The sequence below is a fragment of the Doryrhamphus excisus genome, chromosome 15 (genome assembly GCF_030265055.1).
Source record: "Doryrhamphus excisus isolate RoL2022-K1 chromosome 15, RoL_Dexc_1.0, whole genome shotgun sequence".
Lineage (NCBI taxonomy): Eukaryota > Metazoa > Chordata > Actinopteri > Syngnathiformes > Syngnathidae > Doryrhamphus > Doryrhamphus excisus.
In genome coordinates, this window is record NC_080480.1 from 18,607,792 (window position 1) to 18,629,534 (window position 21,743).

Below are 21,743 nucleotides of genomic sequence, written 5' to 3' on the forward strand. Positions count from 1 at the left end.
GCAACATGTGGACGTGCTCATTTGCCCATTTCAATACATTTCAATACAAGTGTAGCTGTCTGCCATGACAGGGACTGCTTTGATTTCAAATGGACCACTTCCATAAGTACAGCAGAGCAGGAAGCGGCGTGTAGTTGGTGTGTTTGATGGTGTTGAGCGCCTTCACCCGAGACAGATGGTCAATGTAAACACGGCAGAGATGCTGCCCAACGTCTGGAGGCCATCGCCCAAAGGATGTAAAATGTTTAATAGCAGAAACATCTAAGCCATCACAGCATAATCATCTTCATCTTCCCCAGGAAGTGGGGGAGCAGCCACTAGGAGGCGGGGCTACATCCTCTCTGGCGCCAAAGGTCCCATCCAAGGAGTTCTGAGGTGTGAGGGTCCGAGCAGACGTGGGCCTGGAAGCTGGACGTGTGCACACACACACACACACACACACACACACATAGAAAGTGTTGTGTTATGGTTGCTGATCTTGATAACTGCAGATGTTGCTAGCTAGCAATGCTAGCTGCCATGATGAGAACAACCAACGTACTTATTAATTTCCTGTTTGGGTGGAAGTGGTCACCTTTGCTGAGCACCTCGTGTGCTGCCGTCGTCTTTGTCGCTTCAGACTGCTGCACACACACACACACACACACACACACGCACGCACACTAAGCATGTTTCATGTTATTGTGTTGCACTGCAGGCCGTGGTACCTGCACTGTGGCGCCCCCTGCTGTGTGGCCGTGATGTCTCCACACACTGAAGCGTCGTTGGGAGCCAGAGGTCACTGTGTGACCCCCCCCGCAGCTGCGGGACACCCTGGGGTACCTGAAGGCACAAAGGTAACAAAAAGATGTTTGTAGAAGCCGTGCTTCATCACATGTTCTCATTGATGCTATAAATAGGATCACTCTGTCTACGTGTTCTCGTTATTCACCTAAAGTCTGTGAAGTCCGTCCCGGTCCCGCTGGGTGACACCCCTAGGCTTGTACTGGACACACACACACACACACACACGCACGCACTGTGGTGACTGACAGCATGTGAGTGTGCACGTGATGTGTGCTGCAGAGAACTCACGGTGTGTGAAGGTGTGTGATGGGCGGGTCACAGGAGAGACACAGCAGCTGTCTACACACACACACACACACACACACACGTACACACACACACACACACACGTGTACACACGTACACACACACACGTACACACACACACACACACGTACACACACACACGTTGCGGGTGACGGGATTGAAGCGTGATGGTGACGGGAGTGACTGCCATACTTCCTAACGGCAGCAGCGTGGCGGCGCTGGGAACGTTCCGGAAGCAACATTCCGTCCTGGATGTCATTCCACTGATCGTGGATCAGCTTGTCCAGCCGACACTGAGGTCACATGATCACAGCATATCATAGCAAGCCTGCTGAGGCGAGGGCGTGCATGTGGACGTGCGCTTACGACTTGGGCGTGAAGCGACCGTTTGTCGGCCTTGGTGTCCCGCAGCTGGTCTTGGCTCCTCAGCAGTTGCTATGGTAACGAGAGCGAGGCGTAACACGGCGGTGCACGTGCTGGCAGAGTGCACGTCGGTGCCTACCTGGACGTGAAGGTGTTTGTGTTTGTTGTCGTCATGGAGACGCCCCACAGCTTCCCGCAGATCCTCACAGTCTCTCTCAAGCTGCGAGATGGACGCCTGCAGGCCGCGCACGTGCTGCACGTGCACACGCTCGGTGATGACATCATCACTGCCATAGTGATGACGTCATCACCCCCCCACCTGCATGTCCTGTTGCTGCCGCTCGAACAGAAGACTCAACTTCCCGCCCACGCTCGTCTCGCCGCAGGAGGGGTCGGAGGTCAAAGGCGGCATCATGTGGTCCAAGGCTCCTCGCAGGTCATCCAGCTGAGGTCAAAGGTGACGTGGGTGAAAAAGAGGAGGGTCGGCGAGGCAGCTCACCTGGAGGCGGTGGTCGGTCAGAGAGCGGATGGCGTCCTGCTGGCTCCTCAGACGCTCGTCCAGATGTCTGCAGACGTCTCGGCGGTCTGCACCAAGTTAGCGTAACGTTAGCCCAAAGGCCCTGAAGGCTCGTCTTTCAGAGACGGGCGCCACGTCACCCGTGTCGGCGATGAGCTCTCTGACCAGCGCCAGCTGAGCCTGGTCCACCTTTTCCACCTCCAGCGATGCCACGCGACCATCCAGCTGCTCGCCAACGTCCCTCAGACCATCCAGCGTCTCACACGCGCGGTCCTGCATAGAAGAGACACCGGTGTCCTCCTCGTTTGTCCTGCAGGAGGCGCTACTGGCCTGACGCCGTGATGACGCTGTGTCCACCAGCTCGTTCATCAGCTTGCTGGAGGACCATCAAATTCTTCTGGATGATGGAAACTCACCTGAAGCTCCTCCCCCTTCCGTTTCATCTGCTCAATCTGCTGCTCCACTTCCTGGATGAGCTTCAAGGCCTAGATCACGTGACACACAAACAATATCAACACGTGCACCAGATATTCCTGTCCAGGGCGTCGTTTGGGAATAGTTGTCATGGCGACAAGGAGGCGTGGCCCCAAACGTTTGAATTTGTTGACGTTTCCTTCACTCGTCGGCGAACAGTCACGTGGTTCCGCCATTGGCCACCAGAGGGCAGCGCCCTCCTGGCGGTGCTGATCCAAAGGGGTTTAGTCCTGCCAAATCCGGTCGGAACCGTTCCTCCGTGGACATGTTGACCACTCACCGTGACCACGCCGTCCTCGCAGGCCCGGATTCGGCCCAGGACGTCCGGGTGAGCCTGCCGGACAGTGCTGGACTCGCCGATTCCCAAGTGGGTCAGAACCGCGTGCAGCAGCCGGTGCAGCGCGCCAAAGTCGACCACGCCCGCGCGGGGGTTCCCGAAAGACAAATCCAACAGCTCACCGAACGTGGCGTCGTCCTCCGACATCGCCAACGAAGTTTATGCGCGGGTGTGGTGGTCCGCGTCCGGCGTTGCTAAGCAACGGGAGATGCGTTCACAGGACGTGGGACGTTGTAGTTGTAGCACAGAAAATGTGCTGTTTCTGTCATCTTTATTGATTTTTCCCTTTTTGGCATCCATGACAGAGGAAGTGATGCAATCAAACATAGAAAATAATCCCAAAGATTCCCTCCTGGCCGTGCACAAATATTCCCATCGTCCTCCACGGGACATGCCCCCCCACCCCCCCATCAGATGCTGTCGTAGTCAGAGTCCTGCCAGCTGGCCTGGGCCAGCCGCTCGGCCGTGAAGAAGGTGAGCGTGCCCAGGAGACCCACCAGGACCAGGATGAGCAGCTGCCAGTGCAGCAACAGGAAGTTGCTGTAGAAGAAGGCCAGCGCCGCCAGGATGGACTGAGGAGACAAGATGGCGGATGAGCTAACGGTCACACGTCCCGTGAGGACTTGAACGTGGCACCTGGATGAACTTGAAGATGGCGAAGGCGGGGGCGCTGTTGTCCCTGAAGGTGAAGCCGATGATGCTGAGGAGCTGCGTGTTGAAGCAGCTGTCGCCCACGCCCAACAGGAAGCTGCACAGCAAGGCCACGCCCACACTGACACACACACAGGAATCAAACGCCGGGAGGTGACTCTTCATCAGGGCTTCCTGCACGGTCATGCTTCCTGCGGGCGGCCTCACCTGGGCTCCATGAAGGCCCGCAGGTGCGTTCCTTCCTCAGGCGCCAGAGGAGCGTCGTTGGCGATGTTGAGGAAGATGAGGTAGAAGGCCACGTAGTGGGTGACGAGGCCCAGCAGCACCACCGGGTTCCTGCCAAAGCGGTTGCACTTGTCCAGCATCCCGAACACGCCCCCTCCTGGCGGGCGGGAGACCTGGCTGGGTCAAAATGCACGGTAAAGATGGCGGCCTGCCACCAGCTCACCTAAGATCTCCCCCAGGCCGATGCAGATGCCCGAGATTCCGATCAGGCTCTTTGCATCCTGGCCGAACCGCGTCATGGCGCCGATGCACGTCCCGTACACGCCGCTGTAGAAGGTGAGCTCCAAACCTGTCAGGACGCGCAACCAATCAGCAACGGGCACGCCACCTTGCTGGGGTTGGGGGCGGGGGGCACGTACCTGTGTAGGCGATGGAGCAGCTGAGCAGCAGCATCTCCTTGGTGGCCAGCAGCTTGCATGCCTGCACTGAAACCACAAGACATCAAGCGGTCCCAGGTGGGTGTGGCCGAGCTACATGCATGTGGAGGGGGAGGGGCATGGTCCCAGGAAGTACTATACAGTAGATAACAAGTCTGGACCATGAGCCGTCATATTTGTTTACTTTGACCAATTTATATATTTCATTGTATTCGTAGATGATCAACGGCACTTCCTGTGTATAATGTACTACCTAGTACGTGTACTTCCTCACATATCTGAGATCATTTCATGGGACCAGGCTGGACGTACCGAACGCATCCACCGCTTGCCTGCAGAGGTCCGAGCCTGGCGACCTGCAAGAGGAGCACACGTTGACCTTCCACCCCCAATCTTGGTGACCTGCTCCACGATGCAGACTCATCATCATCATCATCATCATCATCATCATCACACGGTGCGTCGGACCTGAGGGCGCTGTCGCTGGACTCCACCTGCAGCGCCTCGGACGGGTGGCCGGGGTCGCCCTCGGCGTCCGGGTTGGGCTTCCGGATCAGGAAGAAGAGGAAGCAGCCCACCAGGCTGATGACCGTCAGAGAGATGAACACCGTCTGGCGGTCCTTGTCTGCACGCAGCGCACCTGTCACACGTGCACACACACGTGCACGCCACAAGCTGCCGCCTACCTGAGATGTGCACGTGTCCGTGCCAGGCCAGGAAGATGTAGAGGTTTCCAAACAGCAAGCTACACACACACACACACACACACACACACACACACACTTAGCCACTGGAGCTGTAGAGCCCCACCACGTATCCCATGGGACACCAGGGGTCAGCGTGGCCCCCACCTGAACTGCAGCAGAGCCCAAAAAACCCCGCTGTTCCTGCCGATGGTTTGGTCGGTAGAGTTGATGGTGAGCACGTTGCCCTGCGCCGTCCACAGCACTGGCAACACAGGCAAAGGTCAAAGGTCGCCTCGCAGGCCACCAAGATGGCCGCCGTACCTGCCGCCGCCATCCCCACCAGCACGGACGCCGTGTAGAAGCTCCACGTGTACGGGTACACGAACATGGCGATGTAGCCGCTGCCAGGGCGACAAGGGTCGGACGTTTGTTAGCGGAGGGTGAAAAGGGGGCGGGGCCGTGCGGGCTCACCTGTAAAGAAGGCCGCTGAAGAACATGGAGAGCTGCGGCCCCACGACGGCGACCACGGAGGGCGCCAACAGGTTGGACGCGGAGAAAACGCCGTAGATGATGGCCATGCTGCGGGGCGCCATCAACATTTACACGCCAACCGACGCACCTTGGGTGGGCGGGGCTTACCTGGTGTATCCGCTGGCGTGGAAGGAGGTGCTGTTGAAGCTCTTGAGGACGGTTTGCTGCGGGATGAAGACGATTAGCGTCAGCACGCCAGTCCACGAGGCCCCACGCCCCGCCTACCTCGATGTTGCCGCACGTCTGGAAGGCCGTGAACATCAACATGAAGCCCAGGCCGAGGATGATGATGTTCATCAGCTTCTTCCCCTCCGGACCCATCGTGGACAGGAACAGCGATCACCTGGAGGGGAGCTACCAGAACATCTGAGAAGGTCAGAAAAAGTTTCATGGAAGAACGTTCCGTTTCATGACGTCATCGGTGAACACCCTCTCAAGTTTGTGACATCCCAAACTAGCAATGGAATTGATCAAAAGGCGAAGGCGGTTAAACATTTGAAGTTAAAGTGAGTCAGCCTTGGAAAAAAACAAAAGTATTTGTTTACGGAGCAGTCAGGTGAGTCCAACAGCAAGTTGCCGAGGCGAAGGTTCGGTCCACCTTCTTGTTAGGAACACGGCGGGCTGCTAGCTGCTAGCACTCGGTCATCTAGCGTCTCCCTGTGGAACCAAAATCCAACATGACGGAACCAGCCGGATTCTCCAAAGGTGTTCCCTCGCAGCGAAGCCGTCCGAACCTGAAGACGGTCATGTGAGCACGTCAGCTGACCGGAATGGTGCTAGTAGCTAGCAGCTAGCCGCTAGCTGCATGTAGCATGCTTGCTAGATGTACAAACAGGAAGTCAATGACGGCCACGCCGCTCGAGCTCATCCACTTGATATGTGGGTTTGTTTCTGTCGGCCACGCCCACCGACTGCCGCTTTATGATTAACCATCACATGACTACCAGAAATGTTTATTTAGCGCTTGAATGTGTATGGTCGTGTAGTTTGAACACAACGCCAACCAAGTACACGCCATCATTTCTTACACGTCATGGCCACGTTAAAACTCATGAAATGTTGGAATGCTGTCATACCGTGCGCATCCGCCAGGAGGCGCTCTATCGGTTTACTTTATATGACGTCATTTGAGTCTTGGCGTCGCCAGGAATTCTGGGCGCCCTGAAATCAAATAATCTTTCAGGGAGGGGTAAAGTTGCTGACTCATCTGTTGTTAAATGTGGCTAACGGGGGCGGGACAAGCGCTTCTAATATGCTAAACGTTTGTGTTGATCAAACCTTGATGTAGGCTAACACAGCATGCTAACACTTTGCTAGCTAAAAGCTTCATTTCCAGCACACAGAAGCCCCCCCCCCCCCCCAGCATGCATCCACCGTGGGGTGACGTTGTCTTACTCAGGGCAAAACAAAAACAAAGGCAATAACTTTTGGTTCCACTTGGAAACTGGTCTGACTACATTGTCCTGGCCACCACAAACAAAGACACGGAACGCACGGTGACGTACACCAGTACAGTCAAGGTCAAAGTTCAGCGCGATGATTGATGTGTGCTTGCTGCCGAGATGTGGAATGTGTGTGTGTGTGAAAACAGCAGAGCCTGTTTTCTGGAGGTCAAAGGTCAGCGTAGAAGGGGCGGGGCTAGACAAAGGGCAGCGTGATGGACAGCCAGTGGTCACGGCGGGCTGCCGGCTGTAGAAGCTGGTTGAGGACCAGACCCGGTGTGGTCTGACCCGAGCCGACCTGCGGGCAGACCCTCCGGCAGCGGAAACATCCTGGAGCCGTGAGCCGCAGGCCAGGTGTACCTAATGAAGGGGCCGGCGGAGGTGATCTTGTGTGACAGGTTCTATTGTGAGGCGTGTTTGCGAGGTGTGTTCCTGCACCTGCCGAGTGACGATGCCACGGTGGGCGTGTTGGGACCTACAAGAGCAGCAGACCTGGGTGCAGATGCACTCTGGACTTCCTAGTCACGCTAACATGGACTTGTACCGATACGCCTTCTCGCTCTTGCTTCTCCTGCTTCCAGGTGAGTCCTGCTCCATGACAGAACACGGCATGTTGGACTGACGTCAACGCCGCAGCACCGCTGGCTCCTTCACGCGGCCTTTTCACGCCCACACACTAGACCCTGATAACATAGATCCGATTGGGTCATATTATTAATAACAGAAAAACCTGAAATGGAATTGTTTCAAATAAAACAGACCTAGTGTCAGATAAACTAGAGGAAAGATAGCATCAATGACAAGAAGACAACTTGTGTAACAAGAATAAAATACGTCTATTGGAACGTAGAATGGAATAGACTAAAGCCTGACGTAGAATAGAATAGACTAGAGCCTGACGTAGAATGGAATAGACTAGAGCCTAATGTAGAATAGAATGGAATAGACTAGAGCCTAATGTAGAATAGAATAGAATAGACTAGAGCCTAACGTAGAATAGAATAGACTAGAGCCTGACGTAGAATGGAATAGACTAGAGCCTAATGTAGAATAGAATGGAATAGACTAGAGCCTAATGTAGAATAGAATAGAATAGACTAGAGCCTAACGTAGAATAGAAAAGAATAGACTAGAGCCTAATGTAGAATAGAATAGACTAGAGCCTAACGTAGAATAGAATGGAATAGACTAGAGCCTAACGTAGAATAGAATGGAATAGACTAGAGCCTAACGTAGAATAGAAAAGAATAGACTAGAGCCTGACGTAGAATAGAATGGAATAGACTAGAGCCTGACGTAGAATGGAATAGACTAGAGCCTAACGTAGAATGGAATAGACTAGAGCCTAACGTAGAATAGAATAGACTAGAGCCTAATGTAGAATAGAATAGAATAGAATAGACTAGAGCCTAACGTAGAATAGAATGGAATAGACTAGAGCCTGACGTAGAATAGAATAGACTAGAGCCTAATGTAGAATAGAATAGAATAGAATAGACTAGAGCCTAACGTAGAATAGAATGGAATAGACTAGAGCCTAACGTAGAATAGAAAAGAATAGACTAGAGCCTAATGTAGAATAGAATAGAATAGACTAGAGCCTAACGTAGAATAGAATAGACTAGAGCCTAACGTAGAATAGAATGGAATAGACTAGAGCCTAACGTAGAATAGAATGGAATAGACTAGAGCCTAACGTAGAATAGAAAAGAATAGACTAGAGCCTGACGTAGAATAGAATGGAATAGACTAGAGCCTAACGTAGAATAGAAAAGAATAGACTAGAGCCTAATGTAGAATAGAATAGAATAGACTAGAGCCTGACGTAGAATAGAATGGAATAGACTAGAGCCTGACGTAGAATGGAATAGACTAGAGCCTAACGTAGAATGGAATAGACTAGAGCCTAACGTAGAATAGAATAGACTAGAGCCTAATGTAGAATAGAATAGAATAGACTAGAGCCTAACGTAGAATAGAATGGAATAGACTAGAGCCTGACGTAGAATAGAATAGACTAGAGCCTAATGTAGAATAGAATAGAATAGAATAGACTAGAGCCTAACGTAGAATAGAATAGACTAGAGCCTAACGTAGAATAGAAAAGAATAGACTAGAGCCTAATGTAGAATAGAATAGAATAGACTAGAGCCTAACGTAGAATAGAATAGAATAGAATAGAATAGAATAGACTGGATCCTGACGTAGAATGGAATATTGTAGAATGGTGTCGGATCCTATTGTTGATGAATGAATGGGGGTGGGGGAGGGGCATGATGTGATGACGGTGGGAATGAGAAGCGGTAAGAATGCGTCCCAAACAGGAAGCAGGAAGTTGCCACTTTAATTGTTTTTATCAAGTCATTATCATATGATGATGATGATGATGATGATGATGATGACATTCCAGAGCAACCAGTTTGCCAGCTTTTGTAATGACTAATAACGCTGAGTCACGGGCAGGCTGCAACTTCCTGCTTCATCAACTGTTGGCAGAAGCCACGCCCCCCATGGCAACGCCTCATGTCTTCTCTTCCTGTGTCCTGCAGGTGGCAGCGGGCAGCTGGCGGGTGAGTCCCATGTGCAGCGTTGCGACGTCAACACGGGCTGAGGGCGCGTGCTAACGTGGCTAACGTGTTGCGTTTGTGTAGATTGCGGCGTTTCCACGGTAAACTCCCGCATCGTGGGCGGGCAGGACGCCGTCCCGGGGGAGTGGCCCTGGCAGCTGAGCCTGCACAGGAACAACTTCCACACCTGCGGAGGGTCTCTGATCAACAACCAGTGGATGCTGAGCGCCGCCCACTGCTTCCCCAGGTGAAGGTCACGCGAATGACGCCGCCGCGTGTCTGCGTTCGCCATCTGACCACCGCTCCCTTCTCCCGTGTCCCGGCAGCACCCAGACCAGCAACCTCCTGGTCTACCTGGGCCGCCAGTCCCAGCAGGGCAACAACAACGACAACGAGGTGGTGCTTGGGGTCACCCAGGTCATCCCGCACGAAGACTACGATCCCGTGACCAACGACAACGACGTGGCCTTGCTGGAACTCTCACAACCCGTCGTCTTCAACGACTTTATCAGACCCGCCTGCCTCGCCGCCCCGGGCAGCGACTTCCCCGCCGGCACCGACTCCATCGTCACCGGATGGGGAACCATCGGCAGTGGCGGTACGGCAACGCATGTGTGACACAACGTAGCAGCACAACACAACACAACGTAGCAGCACAACACAACAGCGTGACTAGACAACATGGGATCATATCAGCGCGTAAACATGTGATCTAACCTTGGACTTGATGGTGATGCTAGAAAGTGAAAGTGAAAGCCAGAGGATGCTTTTTAAATGGCCGCCTTTCTCTGTCAGTCCCGCTTCCTTTCCCGCAGACTCTGCAGGAAGTGTCGGTTCCGGTGGTGTCCAACGCCGCCTGCAACGCGGTGTACGGCATCATCACCAGCAACATGATCTGTGCCGGACTCCCCGAAGGCGGGAGAGACTCGTGTCAGGTGACTTTGCACACCCACCATATCTTCTTCTTCCGGACCATAGCCACAACTTCCTGCTTGGCACCTTTTTCATTCCCGCCGGGGGGGGGTGGATGATAGTAGGCTTGGTCCCAGGGAAATAGCACCACAGGACTACTAGCACATCATCCAGGGGCTGAGGGGAAGGCACAACTAGCATGCACAGGTTTGTTTACAAGCAAGGAGCACTTGATTTGCTCACCTGCACAGTACGGGCAATCTGGCTTCATGGGAGAATGATGTTATTGGTTATTATTGGTTATTGGTCCTTCCATTTGTCATCATTCCCTCACGCTGTACATAGTAGTCACCATGACCACCACACGAGCGCCTTTGGCGCCCCCCGCAGGCAGCGAGCTGCTATAACAGCGCCATCCTGTTCTAAGTGAATGTGTCTGTCTGCACAGGGCGACTCGGGCGGGCCGATGGTGGCCCTGAGTGACTCGGACTTCAACCAAACCAGGTACGTCCAAGCCGGCATCGTGAGCTTCGGACAAGGATGCGCGCTGCCCGACAGGCCGGGGGTCTACGCCCGAGTGTCTGAATACCAGCAATGGATCCTGAAACGCGTGACCGGCCCCCCACCGGGATTCATCACCTTCCGGGCCCCCACAGACACAGACACAGACACGCCCACGTCTGGCGTCTTCCTCCTGGCTCCTCTGATGCTGTCCCTCCTGCCGCCTGTCCTCACCGTCCTCGTGCTGGCGTGATGATGGGGGGGGGGGGGGGGGGGGGCAGGTTACCTGTTACTTACAAACCTCACGTCTCCATCTTGTATGCCACCTCATTGCTCGCTTCTCCCTGGAAGCCGAGCTTACCCTTTGCCCTTTTCTTTGTCTTGCTCTTCTGTGCCAAACGTTTGCACTGACCCAAGCTCTGGAGGCAACCTCAGCGTTTCCTTTCTTTTGTACCTTCATCCAACACCTTCCTGTGAAGTCAGCACTTTGAACTGAAGCATGTGATGTTTGCACCGACTGGACTCTGGAAATAAACCTCTTTCTTCAGGAGCTCCTTTGTTTGCCTGTCATGTGGACCACTGACCTTCTCATTCCAAACAGCAGCAAAAGCATGACAGAAGACCTCCTCGTGCGTCCTCCATGACCCCCCCCCCCAGTCCACAGCAGCACACCCTCCCGCTATACCAATACAATACAAATACAATAACTATACCATAACTATACAAACAGTACATAAAACAATAACTATACCATAACTATACAAACAGTACATAAAACAATAACTATACCATAACTATACAAACAGTACATAAAACAATAACTATACCATAACTATACAAACAGTACATAAAACAATAACTATACCATAACTATACAAACAGTACATAAAACAATAACTATACCATAACTATACAAACAGTACATAAAACAATAACTATACCATAACTATACCATAACTATACAAACAGTACATAAAACAATAACTATACCATAACTATACAAACAGTACATAAAACAACAAAAGCTATCGAATGACAAGTCGATGCAAAACCGTAAACATAAAAGACTTGTTTGAATTTGCCGTAATGTACATTGCTTGGAGCTTTAGGTTGAATCAACATGGTTGTTTGTCTATATGTGCCCTGTGATTGGCTGGCCACCAGTCCAGGTGACAACCAAGATCAGTTCTGATCCCCACGTCACCTGAATGCAGCACGACGGGAAATGGTGCTTGCTCCTGATTGGCTGCTGACCAGGAAGTAGGGAGACTTTTCAGCCTTGTTCGTATCTGCTTGTTTTGTCGTCCTTGTGACTATATTGTCCTGAATGGAAAACATCGCCTTTCATTTCCTATTTCTGACCTACTTCACTTTCGCTCTGGTATGTTTTATTGCTCAACTTAAGGCGGAGAATCTGCCGGATGACGGTGGCTGGTGAGTTCCTTTCGGTCTCAGCAGTTCGTTTTCAGCAAAACGACTTGAAAAGACAGTTTTCTGTCCGAACAGAGGAGGCACGTCACCCCACCATACTACTTATTGCTAATAGTTGCTAATTGACTGAAGCTAAATGTTGATTGCTGTACGTTTAACTCGAGATAAGAACCCCTCGTGAGGATAAGCGGGAATGAATGAATGAAAGAATGAATGAAAGAATGAATGAAAGAATGAATGAAAGAATGAATGAAAGAATGAATGAATGAATGAATGAATGAATGAATGAATGAATGAATGAATGAAAGAAAGAACATGACAGACAGCAAACGTGACGACGAAGCCCTTCAACCGTCACTACTAAATTCTATGGCTGCTTCCTCGGCCATAGTCTAGCCACTTCCTGGTTGTGTCACGTGGTTTCATGTTTCCCCTGACGTCACGACAAAATAGCTGCCTTCAATCGCGGCAGTAAAGTAACACAGTATGAGTTTTTACAATTAGTTTTACATGAGAGAAGAAATGCTATCCTTCTACTTCTATTTATCTCCAGCTCGCAGCTTCCTTTTCCCTCCAGGGGGCGCCACAGCCAAGCGATCTCCTCCATCAAGCATGTCTTCTCCTCTTTGGCCTTTTACATTCATAAAAGTTAACACACGGAATCTGCCAATAAAAGGTGTAGGTCATGTACACCTTGTTCCATTTCTGTTCATAATATGAAGTGTTAGAAAATGTTCTTACATTTTATGTAACAACATTTGCAACAACAATGTGAGTGCCTCCTACTGGAGAGAGAAAGACAATCAAGTGAGTAACACATAAAGAACATAACTGTGCGTGTGTGTGTATGTGTGCGTGCGTGTGCAGGACATCGCAGGGTCTCCACCATGAAGGTCCGTGTAACATTGAAGTGCTGGACGGCAGCTCGCTGTCCCTGCGTGGCTTCCTGGACAGGTGAGTCAAAGGAGGAGCTAGCATCCAGCTGCTAGCATCCAGCAGCTAGCAGCTAGCTGCTGGATGCGTGTGAGTGTTGTTGCGTTGTTTCCATAGATACGCTTACAGCACGCCGGTGGTGATCAGAGGCGTGACGGATAACACGGTACAGTACACGTTCCCCTGGTGTCAAAGCTTTGAGTGGCGCTCATATCCGACATGGTTTACTCTTCACCGCCTGGCAGGAATTCCGCTCTTTGTGCTCCAAGTCGACTCTACTGGACGAGTACGGCGAACGCAAAGTGCGGCTCAGTACGGCCAACACGCATTCTTACACAAAAGGTACGGCCGTCTCCCCATCATGCTCCGCCTGCTGTGCCGCATGTTTGACTGAGGGACGTGTCCACAGTGGACGTGGCCTTCAGGAAGTACGTGGACGTCCTGCTCAGGCCCCAGTCGCCGGATGTCCTTGGCAGCGGTGAGTAAAAGGGGGCGTCGTCCTGGTGGCAGGCGTGACCGTGAGGATTTGTCCACAGACACGTTGTACTTCTTTGGAGACAACAACTTGAGCGAGTGGCGGAGTCTCTTTGACGTCTACAAGCCGCCGCCGTTGGTGTTGCCTCGCACCAGCAGGGCGTACAGCTTCGGCATCGCAGGTTCCGCCATTTTTACTTTGCCTTGCCAAAGAAAGCTTTGGCAAACTCAAGGAGCCAAAATGTCTTGTTCAGGACCCGGAACCGGCGTCCCCTTCCACTGGCACGGGCCGGGCTTCTCTGAGGTCATCTACGGGAGGAAGGTCAGCTTAGTGCCGGGGTTTGAGCCTTGGGACCGTTCTTGATCCGTGTGTCCTGTCTTGGCGCAGCGCTGGTTCCTCTACCCGCCCGGCCAGGCGCCACATTTCCACCCCAACAGCACCACCCTGTCCTGGTTGACGGACACCTACCCCCACCTGCCGGAACACCAAGCCCCACTGGAGTGCACCATCCGACCCGGAGAGGTATCCACTCGGTGGTCCCTGTCGTCGTTGCTTTTAGCATCGGAGCCCCGCCCCCAGCATGGCATCCGACCGGCTAAATGTGTTTTGTTTTGGTCGTCAGGTGCTTTACTTCCCCGACCGCTGGTGGCACGCCACGCTGAACTTGGACACCAGCGTCTTCATGTCCACCTTCCTGGGATGACAGATGACATTAAACAGCCATTGTGCTCTTCTGTGCTCGTTGTTCTTTGCCAGCCCAACCCGGACGTTTAGCCGTCATGTCAACTTCCTGCTTGCTGCTAGTACCGCCAAAATAAGAGCCGGTGGAACACAGGTGACTGTACGACGGTTTTATTGTGAAGGCAGGAAGTGGTCATGACTTGGAACGTTATCGCAGCTTTTGCAGAACACTCTGGAATCTTCAAGATGAAGGCAGAAAATAGTCGAAAGTGACGTCATTTATACATCCGCCCTCACCTTCCAGATTCCTGGAGTCGATTGCCGATGTTTTATTTCAATGGCGCCCACTGAACTGAACTCGAGTTAGCATCGTATTATCACTGCATGGTCCACGCGCGTGTGACGTGCGCGCCAGCTGTCAGGCACCGACGTCGCACTCTCGCAGAGTCTCGCGAGAGGAGCACGGGACGGGCTCATCGTCGCAATCTTCTTGTTTAGCAACAATAACAAGCGCCCGAGGACTCGATTGTGCAGCTATGTTCACCGGACCCGAGTTGTCCTCCGGTTCGGGCCCCGTCCCACACACGGAGGCCGACGCGGGGCTATGATTTACAGGTACGTTGCCGGATTCTTGTCGGTAGTCAACGAGCTGGTTTATTAATAGCCAGCTAGCTGGCTAACGGATAGCTTAGCTAGCGAATGCATTCGTATCTATGTGCTGGGAGACGGCGTCAAACGTGAGCATCCGACACGCGTTTCCCTCACCCGAGGGTGGAGTCGGCTGCCCGTGGCCGGAATAAGTCCGTGTTTCGCCGCTTTTGTGGCTTGACCGAGCGTGTCGCTTGCTAGCTGCCGTTAGCCACTCCAGCCGCCAGGAGCTTTTTAACGGTGCACGAGCTGCCTTTTCACCGCCCGTTGACTGACAGCTGATTCAGGAGAGCATCGGTTCGAAGGGATACGGTTGGGGTTAGGGTTATGGTTATGGTTATGGTTAGGGTTATGGTTATGGTTATGGTTATGGTTATGGTTAGGGCTAGGTCTAGGGTTATGCAGGGATGCAGCTCGCATCAATGAAAGATGAAGGACGTGTAATGAAAGTGTCGAATCGCATGAGGCACAGCCACGGCTGCATCCCGGACCCACTTGATTGCGGTGGGACTTCTAGGAACGTGTTTCTGTGTGTGTTTGTGTGGACAGGATGTGGCGACGCGCCTCTGGATGGTTGACCCACGTGACCGACAGGAAGGCCTCACACGTCTGACGGCGCCGTGGCTGCCCGGCCTCCGGAAGCTGTCAGGTGTAGCCCAGCTCCCATGATGCATTGTGTTGCCAAGGCAGGTTGTTAGACGGCGCCGGCGCTCGCCCTCGCCCTCGCACGCTTCTTGTGTTCCGACTGATCTGATTGGCCGTCCTCGACGAGAGGATGAACGGCTCTCTTTTGACCCCTCCCAGCCCGCGGGCCGCAAGTTCCTCTCCCTTACCCCCTTCCCCCTCCCCGTCGCCCTCCCCGCCGTCGCCCTCGCTGCTGCCCCTGTCCCCCCGACCACCGCCCCTCCCACCTCTGGTGAGCCCTCCCCCCCAGGCTCACCCGTCTTCGCTGTCGGACACGCCCACGCCGTCGCCCTCGCCCTGCCTCAGCTGGACTGAATTCTGCGAGCTTCATGCCCGGGTGGCCGCCGGAGACTTTGCACGCCACTTCCGGGCTTTCCTCCTGGAGAACCCGCACTACACCTCCGACTCGGCCGCCGCGTTCTGCCGCCGCTTTACGGACCGCTTCGTTCGTCACTTCCAGAGCGAGCTGGAGGGGGCGCTGCCGCCCAGCTGTGCCTCAGGGAGGGACGACATGGTGGGCTGGGCTCCCCAGTCGGATGCCACATCCCTGGAGGAGGAAGTGGCGTCCCCGGTGTCGGCCACCGGGGGAGCTGTCCCATCATCAAACGTGACGCGGCCCGCCTCCAAAGAGGCCCCAACACGCCTCGTGCTGGACGGGCGCAGCGGCGACAGATTTCAAGATTCCTACGCCCACGGCCAGCTCCTGCCGCCATCTTCGTCGTCGTCCTGCTGCTCCTCGGTGGGCGGGAACAACGGGAGGCGGGATGACAAAGCTGCTACCGTGGCCGCCGGCAACGGGGACGCGCCGGTGGAGGAAGAGGAGGACGGCTGGTTGGGGGCGCCGTCCGTGGGGGAGGACGTGGAGCCGGAAGAGCGGGAGACCACAGAGGCGGACCGCTCCCCCTGCGCTCCTCTCACGCCCCCCTCCTCTTCCTCCGTCACGCCCCCGCCCAGCGGCGCGGCCAAGAACAAGGTGAAGAAGCGCTTCTCGCTGCGCAGCGTCGGGCGCAGCGTACGCGGGAGCGTGCGTGGCATTCTGCACTGGCGCAGCGCATCCAGCGACTCCACGGCGAGCCCGCTGCCCGCCAGCTACAGCTACACCGTGGGCGTGCAAGACGCCGCCTTTGCCAGGAACGCCGCCACCCAGCCTCCCACGCCCACCTCGTCCATGCCCGTGTCTCTCTCTATGCCCCTGGCCCTCCCCCACTCCTCCTCCTCCTCCCTGGCCCCCTCGTCCTCCAGCAGCGCCACCTCTCTGTCGCTCTCCGACCGCCGGCGGAGCAACGGCGAGGGCGGCGAGAAGGACAAGTGGAGCCAGCGCCTGGAAAAGCTGCGGCTAACGCGATCCCCGCCTCCCGTCCTTACCGCGAGCACCGCCTCCTCCGTGCTGCCTCCCAGCAGCGCCGCCACAGCCGGCTTGGCGCCGGCGAGGAAGGTGGGCCGACTGGTGCGGGAAGGCGGCGTGAGTGTCAGTTCAACCCACGACGAGCTCAGCGGAGGTCACGGCTTTCCGGGCTTCTCCTTCGCTCTCCTGCATCACGGCCCCGACAACAGCGCCGCCTCGCCAGCGCCGGCACCGCCCCTGGTGAGCGGCGGGAACACGCCCTGGAAGGGCGGGCGCTGGCATAAGTGTCGTCTGGTCCTCAGAGAGCGGGAAAGAGAAGGCGGCGAGCACGGAGACGACTTCTATTTGGAATTCTTCATTCCGCCCAAGGTACGTGCCCGACACTAGCGTGCGCGACACTAGCGTGCGCGACACTAGCGTGCCCGACACTAGCGTGCCCGACACTAGCGTACGCGACACTAGCGTACGTACGCGCCCGACACTAGCGTGCCCGACATACACAATGATCCTGTCGGCCCACCCAAATGTTCAGTCGGGATAAGCCCCCTTTGCAGCACTTCCTGTTATGCGTCTCCCTGAAACCGTTCCCCCTGCAACCTGTGTGAACGAGGAACCTTTCCTTTGCTAGCACGTCTCTCTTCAATGTCATGGTGTTTCTCAACTTCTTAAGTAAATCTCTACCTCGCATGCCCGACTATTTTGCAGCTGGAAAGAGATACACGTGTACTTGAACGCCTCATCAGCACAGGGCTTATTGGGAGGGAAGGAGACAGATGTGAGTTGTTCATCGTGTGGGTAGTAAAGGTGAGGAGAGGTGGTGTCCCAAGATGAAAGGAAGTACTGTTAGGCCGTACAACAACGTTTCCTCGGTCAGTCAAGTGTTGCGTGTGTGAGGCCACGCCCTTCGTAGCGACTGCTGTACGGGCGTGTCTTTGTGTCTTCAGTCGTCCAAGCCGCGGCTGACGGTTCCGTGCGGGTCCGTGGTGGACGTGAGGAGCACCACGCCGCAGGAGCTTCCCGACAAGGAGAACACCTTTCTGCTCCAGGTAAGCCAACACTGCCGCGGGACACGGCCAAGCGTCAGTGAAAGATGTTGTGGCCTCTCAGTTGGAAGGCTCCGCCCAGTACGTGATCGAGACCCGAGACGCGGGCCAGATGAGAGCGTGGCTGACTGACATCCACAAAGGCGTCTGTCTCAGGTAAGCGGGCGGGCGGGCGGGCGGGAAGATGGCGGGAGGCGGGCGTCCTAACGTGTGTCTTCCGCAGTGGGCAGGAGGATCCTGATGGTGGCGCCGCGTTGGACGGGAGCGGAATGCCAGAGATGGCGGAGCGTCTGTCCCAAGGTGAGCGTGTGAGGGAAACAAAGATGGAGGATGGCGCTGGGGGGTCACGCTGCTTCCTCCGCTCACACAGTCTGTTATGGCGGCCTGGGAGGCTCCTCCCCCCTGATGGACAGCCTGCCGCCCGAGTTGCCACCCCGAGCCCCTCTGGATGAACCCGACGGACGCATTCTTGGCGGCGGCGCTGCCAGCCTGGGCACACCGTTTGCAGAGACGCCAGACGCCACAGGTGACGATGCAGCGTGAAGACGTGGCGCTTCCGGAATGACGCTGACCACGCCTCCCCCACGCAGGCTCCTTCCTCTTCTCCGAGGTGACGTCTGCCGAGGTGCTGGAGCACCCGCTCAGCGAGTGTCAGTGGTTCCACGGCACCTTGTCCCGCCTGAAAGCGGCCCAGTTGGTCTTGGCGGGGGGTCCGGCCAGCCACGGCGTCTTCCTGGTTCGCCAGAGTGAGACGCGGCGCGGGGAATACGTCCTCACCTTCAACTTCCAAGGAAAGGCCAAGGTGAGCCCCTCAGGTTCTCGTGTGTTCGGGTCTAGTGTTCGGCACCTTTGACCTCGGCGTCGCCCCTCCAGCACCTGCGTCTGTCGCTGAACGAGAACGGCCACTGCCGCGTGCAGCACCTTTGGTTCCAGTCCATCTTCGACATGTTGGAGCACTTCCGGGTGCACCCCATCCCGCTGGAGTCGGGCGGCGCCTCCGACGTGACGCTCATGAGCTTCGTGGGCGCCACCGTCGTTCGCCAGCCGGGTAGGAGCGAGCGCAGCGCGAGCAACGTCATTGCGGCCGCTCCGCATGAGTGACGCCCACCTGTCGCTGACGCGCGTTTGTGTCCGTGACTCATCCTTGCAGGGCGGGACAGGGCGGGCAGTCGGCCTACAGTCTGTGATGTCATCACCACGCGCCATCCCGACTCTCCATCAACCCCCATCTCTGACTGTGTGTAAGTGAGATCAGACATGCGTGTGCGTGTGAGGCGACTGCTGTTCATGCTAGCATGCTAGCCTTCTGCTTAGCCACGCCCCCTCCACGCCTCGCCTGACGTGGAAGTACAAACAGGAAGCCATGCTAGCTTGTTCAAGTGTGGACCCACCCACTGTTTCCATGACAACCATAGCCTTCATGACAAGTGTCACCCCCCCCCCCCACACCCCCCCAACGCCGCTCTATCCTCATGGTCCCTTTTGACACTTTTCTCCTCGCTTCTCTGCAGACTTGACCAGCAGACCCCGTAGCCCTCCTCAGCCGCCCCCCCTGCCGCGGGGACGCCCGCCACCCCCAACACCACCCACGGAGAGAGGAAGAGAGGCGGAGCTGGAGGGGGCGGCGGCAGGAGGAGGAGGAGGAGGAGGAGGAAGTGGAGGGGCAGCGGCGGTGGAGGACTGGGAGGATCGGGATGCTCCCCTCCACCAACTGGAAGCTGTGGAAGGAGAAGAGCTGGAGGCCGTGAGGGCGCCCCGAGCCGTGGATAACCAGTACTCCTTCTTTTGAGCAGCGGGTGGCGCTACTAACACGACAGGAGACAAGATGGCCGCCCAGAGACACTGACTCCACACTAACAAGCACCACCAGTCCACCAGCTTAGATCTCATACCTCGCTGGAGTCCACAGAGCCCGACCAGGACCCGCCCCCTCCTTCTGAGTCTGCTGTGATGTCACATGGCACACCAAGGGGGCGCCGTACCTCCGCGGCGCTCGGCGACTCCACATGAAGAAGAATAGTATTGGTTTTGTTTCTTCACTCTCATGTCTTCGTGCCTTTTTGTTCGGGGATCCAAATTGGAAATCTGCGCTTGGCCCCTCCCATCTTTCTCCTCGCCATCCATTCGGCAAAAAAGAACCCTTTAGCAGGAAAAGGTTTTCTACTCGTGCCTTTCTGTGTCATCTCCGCTCCGTTCAACGCTTTCCTTTTGCTCATCATGTTGTTGTCACTTTGACCACTCTTTGTGCCTTTCTCTGTCTCTACTCTGTGCTGGGCGGATGTCGCCCCCTGTGGTTAGTTTCAGGTACTACGTCGATTCTAATATAAATAGAGTGAATCCTTACAATTCCATGTGTGGGAAAAGTCGCTTCTTGGCCTCGAACCAGCACAGCTTTGCTGGTTCCACGACACGCTCGACAATCAACGTGAATGACCACAACCGTGGAGGGCCAGCTGTCAATCACGACGGGCACGTGGCTGATTGCCGCTTATCTCGTTTGATTGACGTGCAGCTCGACCTACCCCTACAGCTAACCCTACTCATCCCTACCCATACCCCCCCACCCCACCCCACCCCACCCCACCCAACAGCATCCACTGTGAAGGACCATCCCATAATAGTTTGATCAGTAAAAGTACTCTTGGCTCCCGTTCAAATCCTTCACAGCAAACTTATTCCTGACTTTGGAATATCTAAGTTGTATATCTCAATATCAACACAGGTTTCCATGGCAACACTTCCTGTTCTGGTTTGTAGTCCTGTCTTATCTTATCTCATTCTACTTTGATTTGGGCCTTTATTGTGTGACACCGCGTGGGCCGTGTTCATTATTTACATATACCTCACAGCCACGTACTGTACAGTAGTACACCCGCGTCACGTGCTATATTCCTTAGTAGCTAGCATCTCCCATCATATGTTGATCAGCCCCCCCCCCCCCCCCCCAACAGCTCAGGTGAGAGGGACCAAAGGTTGGCGCCGCCCTGAAAGAAAGGAAGAAGAGGAGGAGGAGGAAGACTCAGGTGAGTGTCGGGATCACAGGTGAGACGTGCTCAGGTTTTAGGTTTCTTATTCATCCCACTCCTCCTATCTTCCTACTTCCTGTATCACTTTCACCCTGGAACCTCCACTAGCGGTTTCTACCAAGGAGGTCGGAGGACGTGTGGTGTGGTTCTTTGGCAGACATGAAGGAATGACCCTGGTAGAGATTAAAGGAGGAGGTGGGTGGGTAGGATAGGTCAGGTGGGTAGGTTAGGAGGTAGGTGAGGCGGGTAAGGACGCCAGGCAGGCAGGCAGGCAGGAAGTCCGGTATCCTTTGCTCGAGTGAAGTATAAACAGGAGAAAGCCACGAAGCCGAGCTTCCGGTCTTCACGTGCAGCGGTCGGCCGAGGAGGCGATGGCGTACGTGTATTTACCTGACGTCTACTTCAACGACGTGCTGAAGCCGTGCTTTCATCCGGGAGCCGCGGTCATCAGGCTGCCTCAGGTGAGAGCGTCAGGCTTTTACTCTGAAAGGACCGCCATTGTGACCTTCCTCCACGGACGCTCCTCAGATGAACCGCATCAGATCTGCCTTGCTGGCGACCCTCGGGTTTTCCCAGGTAGGAACCGCTCTGCTTCCTCGGGGTCACGTGATCACACCAGACTTAATGTGATTGGCTGCAGGGCCTTGTGGAGGTGGAGCTAAGGGAGCCTCCTGACGTCAGTGTTCATCAGACCGGATTCGCCATCAGAACCAACGCCACGGCGCGACCACCCGGAAAGAAA

The 21,743-nt window shown here is 55.0% G+C and overlaps 5 protein-coding genes across 9 annotated transcripts; 3 read left to right on the top strand and 2 right to left on the bottom strand.

The window, feature by feature from the left end:
- Positions 1 to 146: 146 nt before the first annotated feature.
- LOC131103376 (uncharacterized) lies at positions 147 to 2,938 on the bottom strand. Of its 3 annotated transcripts, XM_058049622.1 has the most exons (13): positions 2,727 to 2,938; positions 2,389 to 2,457; positions 2,113 to 2,245; positions 1,955 to 2,040; positions 1,775 to 1,900; positions 1,595 to 1,708; positions 1,459 to 1,527; positions 1,285 to 1,385; positions 1,075 to 1,125; positions 932 to 985; positions 708 to 822; positions 542 to 623; positions 147 to 408 (listed from the first exon to the last, which is right to left on the bottom strand). In XM_058049622.1, the coding sequence occupies exons 1-13, from the start codon at positions 2,928 to 2,930 to the stop codon at positions 287 to 289; spliced, it is 1,326 nt and encodes a 441-aa protein (XP_057905605.1). In that variant the 5' UTR covers positions 2,931 to 2,938; the 3' UTR covers positions 147 to 286. The 3 variants fall into 3 exon arrangements, with proteins under 3 accessions (XP_057905605.1, XP_057905606.1, XP_057905603.1); XM_058049623.1 differs by lacking the exon at positions 1,075 to 1,125; XM_058049620.1 differs by having other exon boundaries at positions 1,075 to 1,385.
- Positions 2,939 to 3,034: 96 nt separating this feature from the next.
- Positions 3,035 to 6,179, bottom strand: mfsd11 (major facilitator superfamily domain containing 11). The gene is made up of 13 exons (XM_058049624.1): positions 5,539 to 6,179; positions 5,422 to 5,477; positions 5,254 to 5,361; positions 5,104 to 5,183; positions 4,948 to 5,044; positions 4,783 to 4,841; positions 4,565 to 4,721; positions 4,409 to 4,452; positions 4,079 to 4,144; positions 3,883 to 4,008; positions 3,642 to 3,816; positions 3,420 to 3,555; positions 3,035 to 3,355 (listed from the first exon to the last, which is right to left on the bottom strand). Exons 1-13 carry the CDS (start codon positions 5,632 to 5,634, stop codon positions 3,194 to 3,196), a joined length of 1,362 nt encoding a protein of 453 aa, XP_057905607.1. The 5' UTR covers positions 5,635 to 6,179; the 3' UTR covers positions 3,035 to 3,193.
- A 1,014-nt stretch (positions 6,180 to 7,193) lies between these two features.
- Positions 7,194 to 11,285, top strand: LOC131103378 (serine protease 33-like). The gene is made up of 6 exons (XM_058049625.1): positions 7,194 to 7,336; positions 9,305 to 9,325; positions 9,407 to 9,569; positions 9,649 to 9,920; positions 10,118 to 10,257; positions 10,683 to 11,285. The coding sequence occupies exons 1-6, from the start codon at positions 7,207 to 7,209 to the stop codon at positions 10,986 to 10,988; spliced, it is 1,032 nt and encodes a 343-aa protein (XP_057905608.1). The 5' UTR covers positions 7,194 to 7,206; the 3' UTR covers positions 10,989 to 11,285.
- Positions 11,286 to 11,911: 626 nt separating this feature from the next.
- On the top strand, positions 11,912 to 14,308 carry jmjd8 (jumonji domain containing 8). 2 transcript variants are annotated; one of them, XM_058049607.1, is made up of 9 exons: positions 11,912 to 11,995; positions 13,034 to 13,120; positions 13,217 to 13,265; positions 13,345 to 13,441; positions 13,509 to 13,577; positions 13,636 to 13,755; positions 13,828 to 13,895; positions 13,962 to 14,096; positions 14,197 to 14,308. In XM_058049607.1, the coding sequence occupies exons 1-9, from the start codon at positions 11,961 to 11,963 to the stop codon at positions 14,275 to 14,277; spliced, it is 741 nt and encodes a 246-aa protein (XP_057905590.1). In that variant the 5' UTR covers positions 11,912 to 11,960; the 3' UTR covers positions 14,278 to 14,308. The 2 variants fall into 2 exon arrangements, with proteins under 2 accessions (XP_057905590.1, XP_057905588.1); XM_058049605.1 differs by lacking the exon at positions 11,912 to 11,995 and adding an exon at positions 12,002 to 12,169.
- Positions 14,309 to 14,420: 112 nt separating this feature from the next.
- Positions 14,421 to 20,321, top strand: sh2b1 (SH2B adaptor protein 1). 2 transcript variants are annotated; one of them, XM_058049582.1, is made up of 10 exons: positions 14,421 to 14,870; positions 15,453 to 17,301; positions 17,877 to 17,978; positions 18,040 to 18,131; positions 18,199 to 18,275; positions 18,346 to 18,501; positions 18,566 to 18,777; positions 18,849 to 19,023; positions 19,126 to 19,216; positions 19,487 to 19,663. In XM_058049582.1, the coding sequence occupies exons 2-10, from the start codon at positions 15,679 to 15,681 to the stop codon at positions 19,506 to 19,508; spliced, it is 2,550 nt and encodes an 849-aa protein (XP_057905565.1). In that variant the 5' UTR covers positions 14,421 to 14,870; positions 15,453 to 15,678; the 3' UTR covers positions 19,509 to 19,663. The 2 variants fall into 2 exon arrangements, with proteins under 2 accessions (XP_057905565.1, XP_057905564.1); XM_058049581.1 differs by lacking the exon at positions 19,126 to 19,216 and having other exon boundaries at positions 19,487 to 20,321.
- Positions 20,322 to 21,743: the final 1,422 nt, after the last annotated feature.

Coding starts and splice junctions, on each gene's coding strand:
- LOC131103376 (XM_058049620.1), bottom strand. CDS start 2,930: ATGTCGGAGGACGACGCCACGTTCGGTGAGCTGTTGGATTTGTCTTTC. Junction 2,041..2,112: donor AGAGCTCATCGCCGACACGG/GTGACGTGGCGC, acceptor AACTTGGTGCAG/ACCGCCGAGACGTCTGCAGA. Junction 409..541: donor CCCAAACAGGAAATTAATAA/GTACGTTGGTTG, acceptor GCACACGTCCAG/CTTCCAGGCCCACGTCTGCT.
- mfsd11 (XM_058049624.1), bottom strand. CDS start 5,634: ATGGGTCCGGAGGGGAAGAAGCTGATGAACATCATCATCCTCGGCCTG. Junction 5,045..5,103: donor GGTGGGGATGGCGGCGGCAG/GTACGGCGGCCA, acceptor CTGTGTTGCCAG/TGCTGTGGACGGCGCAGGGC. Junction 3,356..3,419: donor CCATCTTCAAGTTCATCCAG/GTGCCACGTTCA, acceptor TTGTCTCCTCAG/TCCATCCTGGCGGCGCTGGC.
- LOC131103378 (XM_058049625.1), top strand. CDS start 7,207: ATGCCACGGTGGGCGTGTTGGGACCTACAAGAGCAGCAGACCTGGGTG. Junction 9,921..10,117: donor GGGAACCATCGGCAGTGGCG/GTACGGCAACGC, acceptor TTTCTCTGTCAG/TCCCGCTTCCTTTCCCGCAG. Junction 10,258..10,682: donor GCGGGAGAGACTCGTGTCAG/GTGACTTTGCAC, acceptor CTGTCTGCACAG/GGCGACTCGGGCGGGCCGAT.
- jmjd8 (XM_058049605.1), top strand. CDS start 12,063: ATGGAAAACATCGCCTTTCATTTCCTATTTCTGACCTACTTCACTTTC. Junction 13,578..13,635: donor GCCGGATGTCCTTGGCAGCG/GTGAGTAAAAGG, acceptor ATTTGTCCACAG/ACACGTTGTACTTCTTTGGA. Junction 14,097..14,196: donor GCACCATCCGACCCGGAGAG/GTATCCACTCGG, acceptor TTTGGTCGTCAG/GTGCTTTACTTCCCCGACCG.
- sh2b1 (XM_058049581.1), top strand. CDS start 15,679: ATGAACGGCTCTCTTTTGACCCCTCCCAGCCCGCGGGCCGCAAGTTCC. Junction 17,979..18,039: donor AGAACACCTTTCTGCTCCAG/GTAAGCCAACAC, acceptor GTGGCCTCTCAG/TTGGAAGGCTCCGCCCAGTA. Junction 19,024..19,486: donor CACCGTCGTTCGCCAGCCGG/GTAGGAGCGAGC, acceptor GCTTCTCTGCAG/ACTTGACCAGCAGACCCCGT.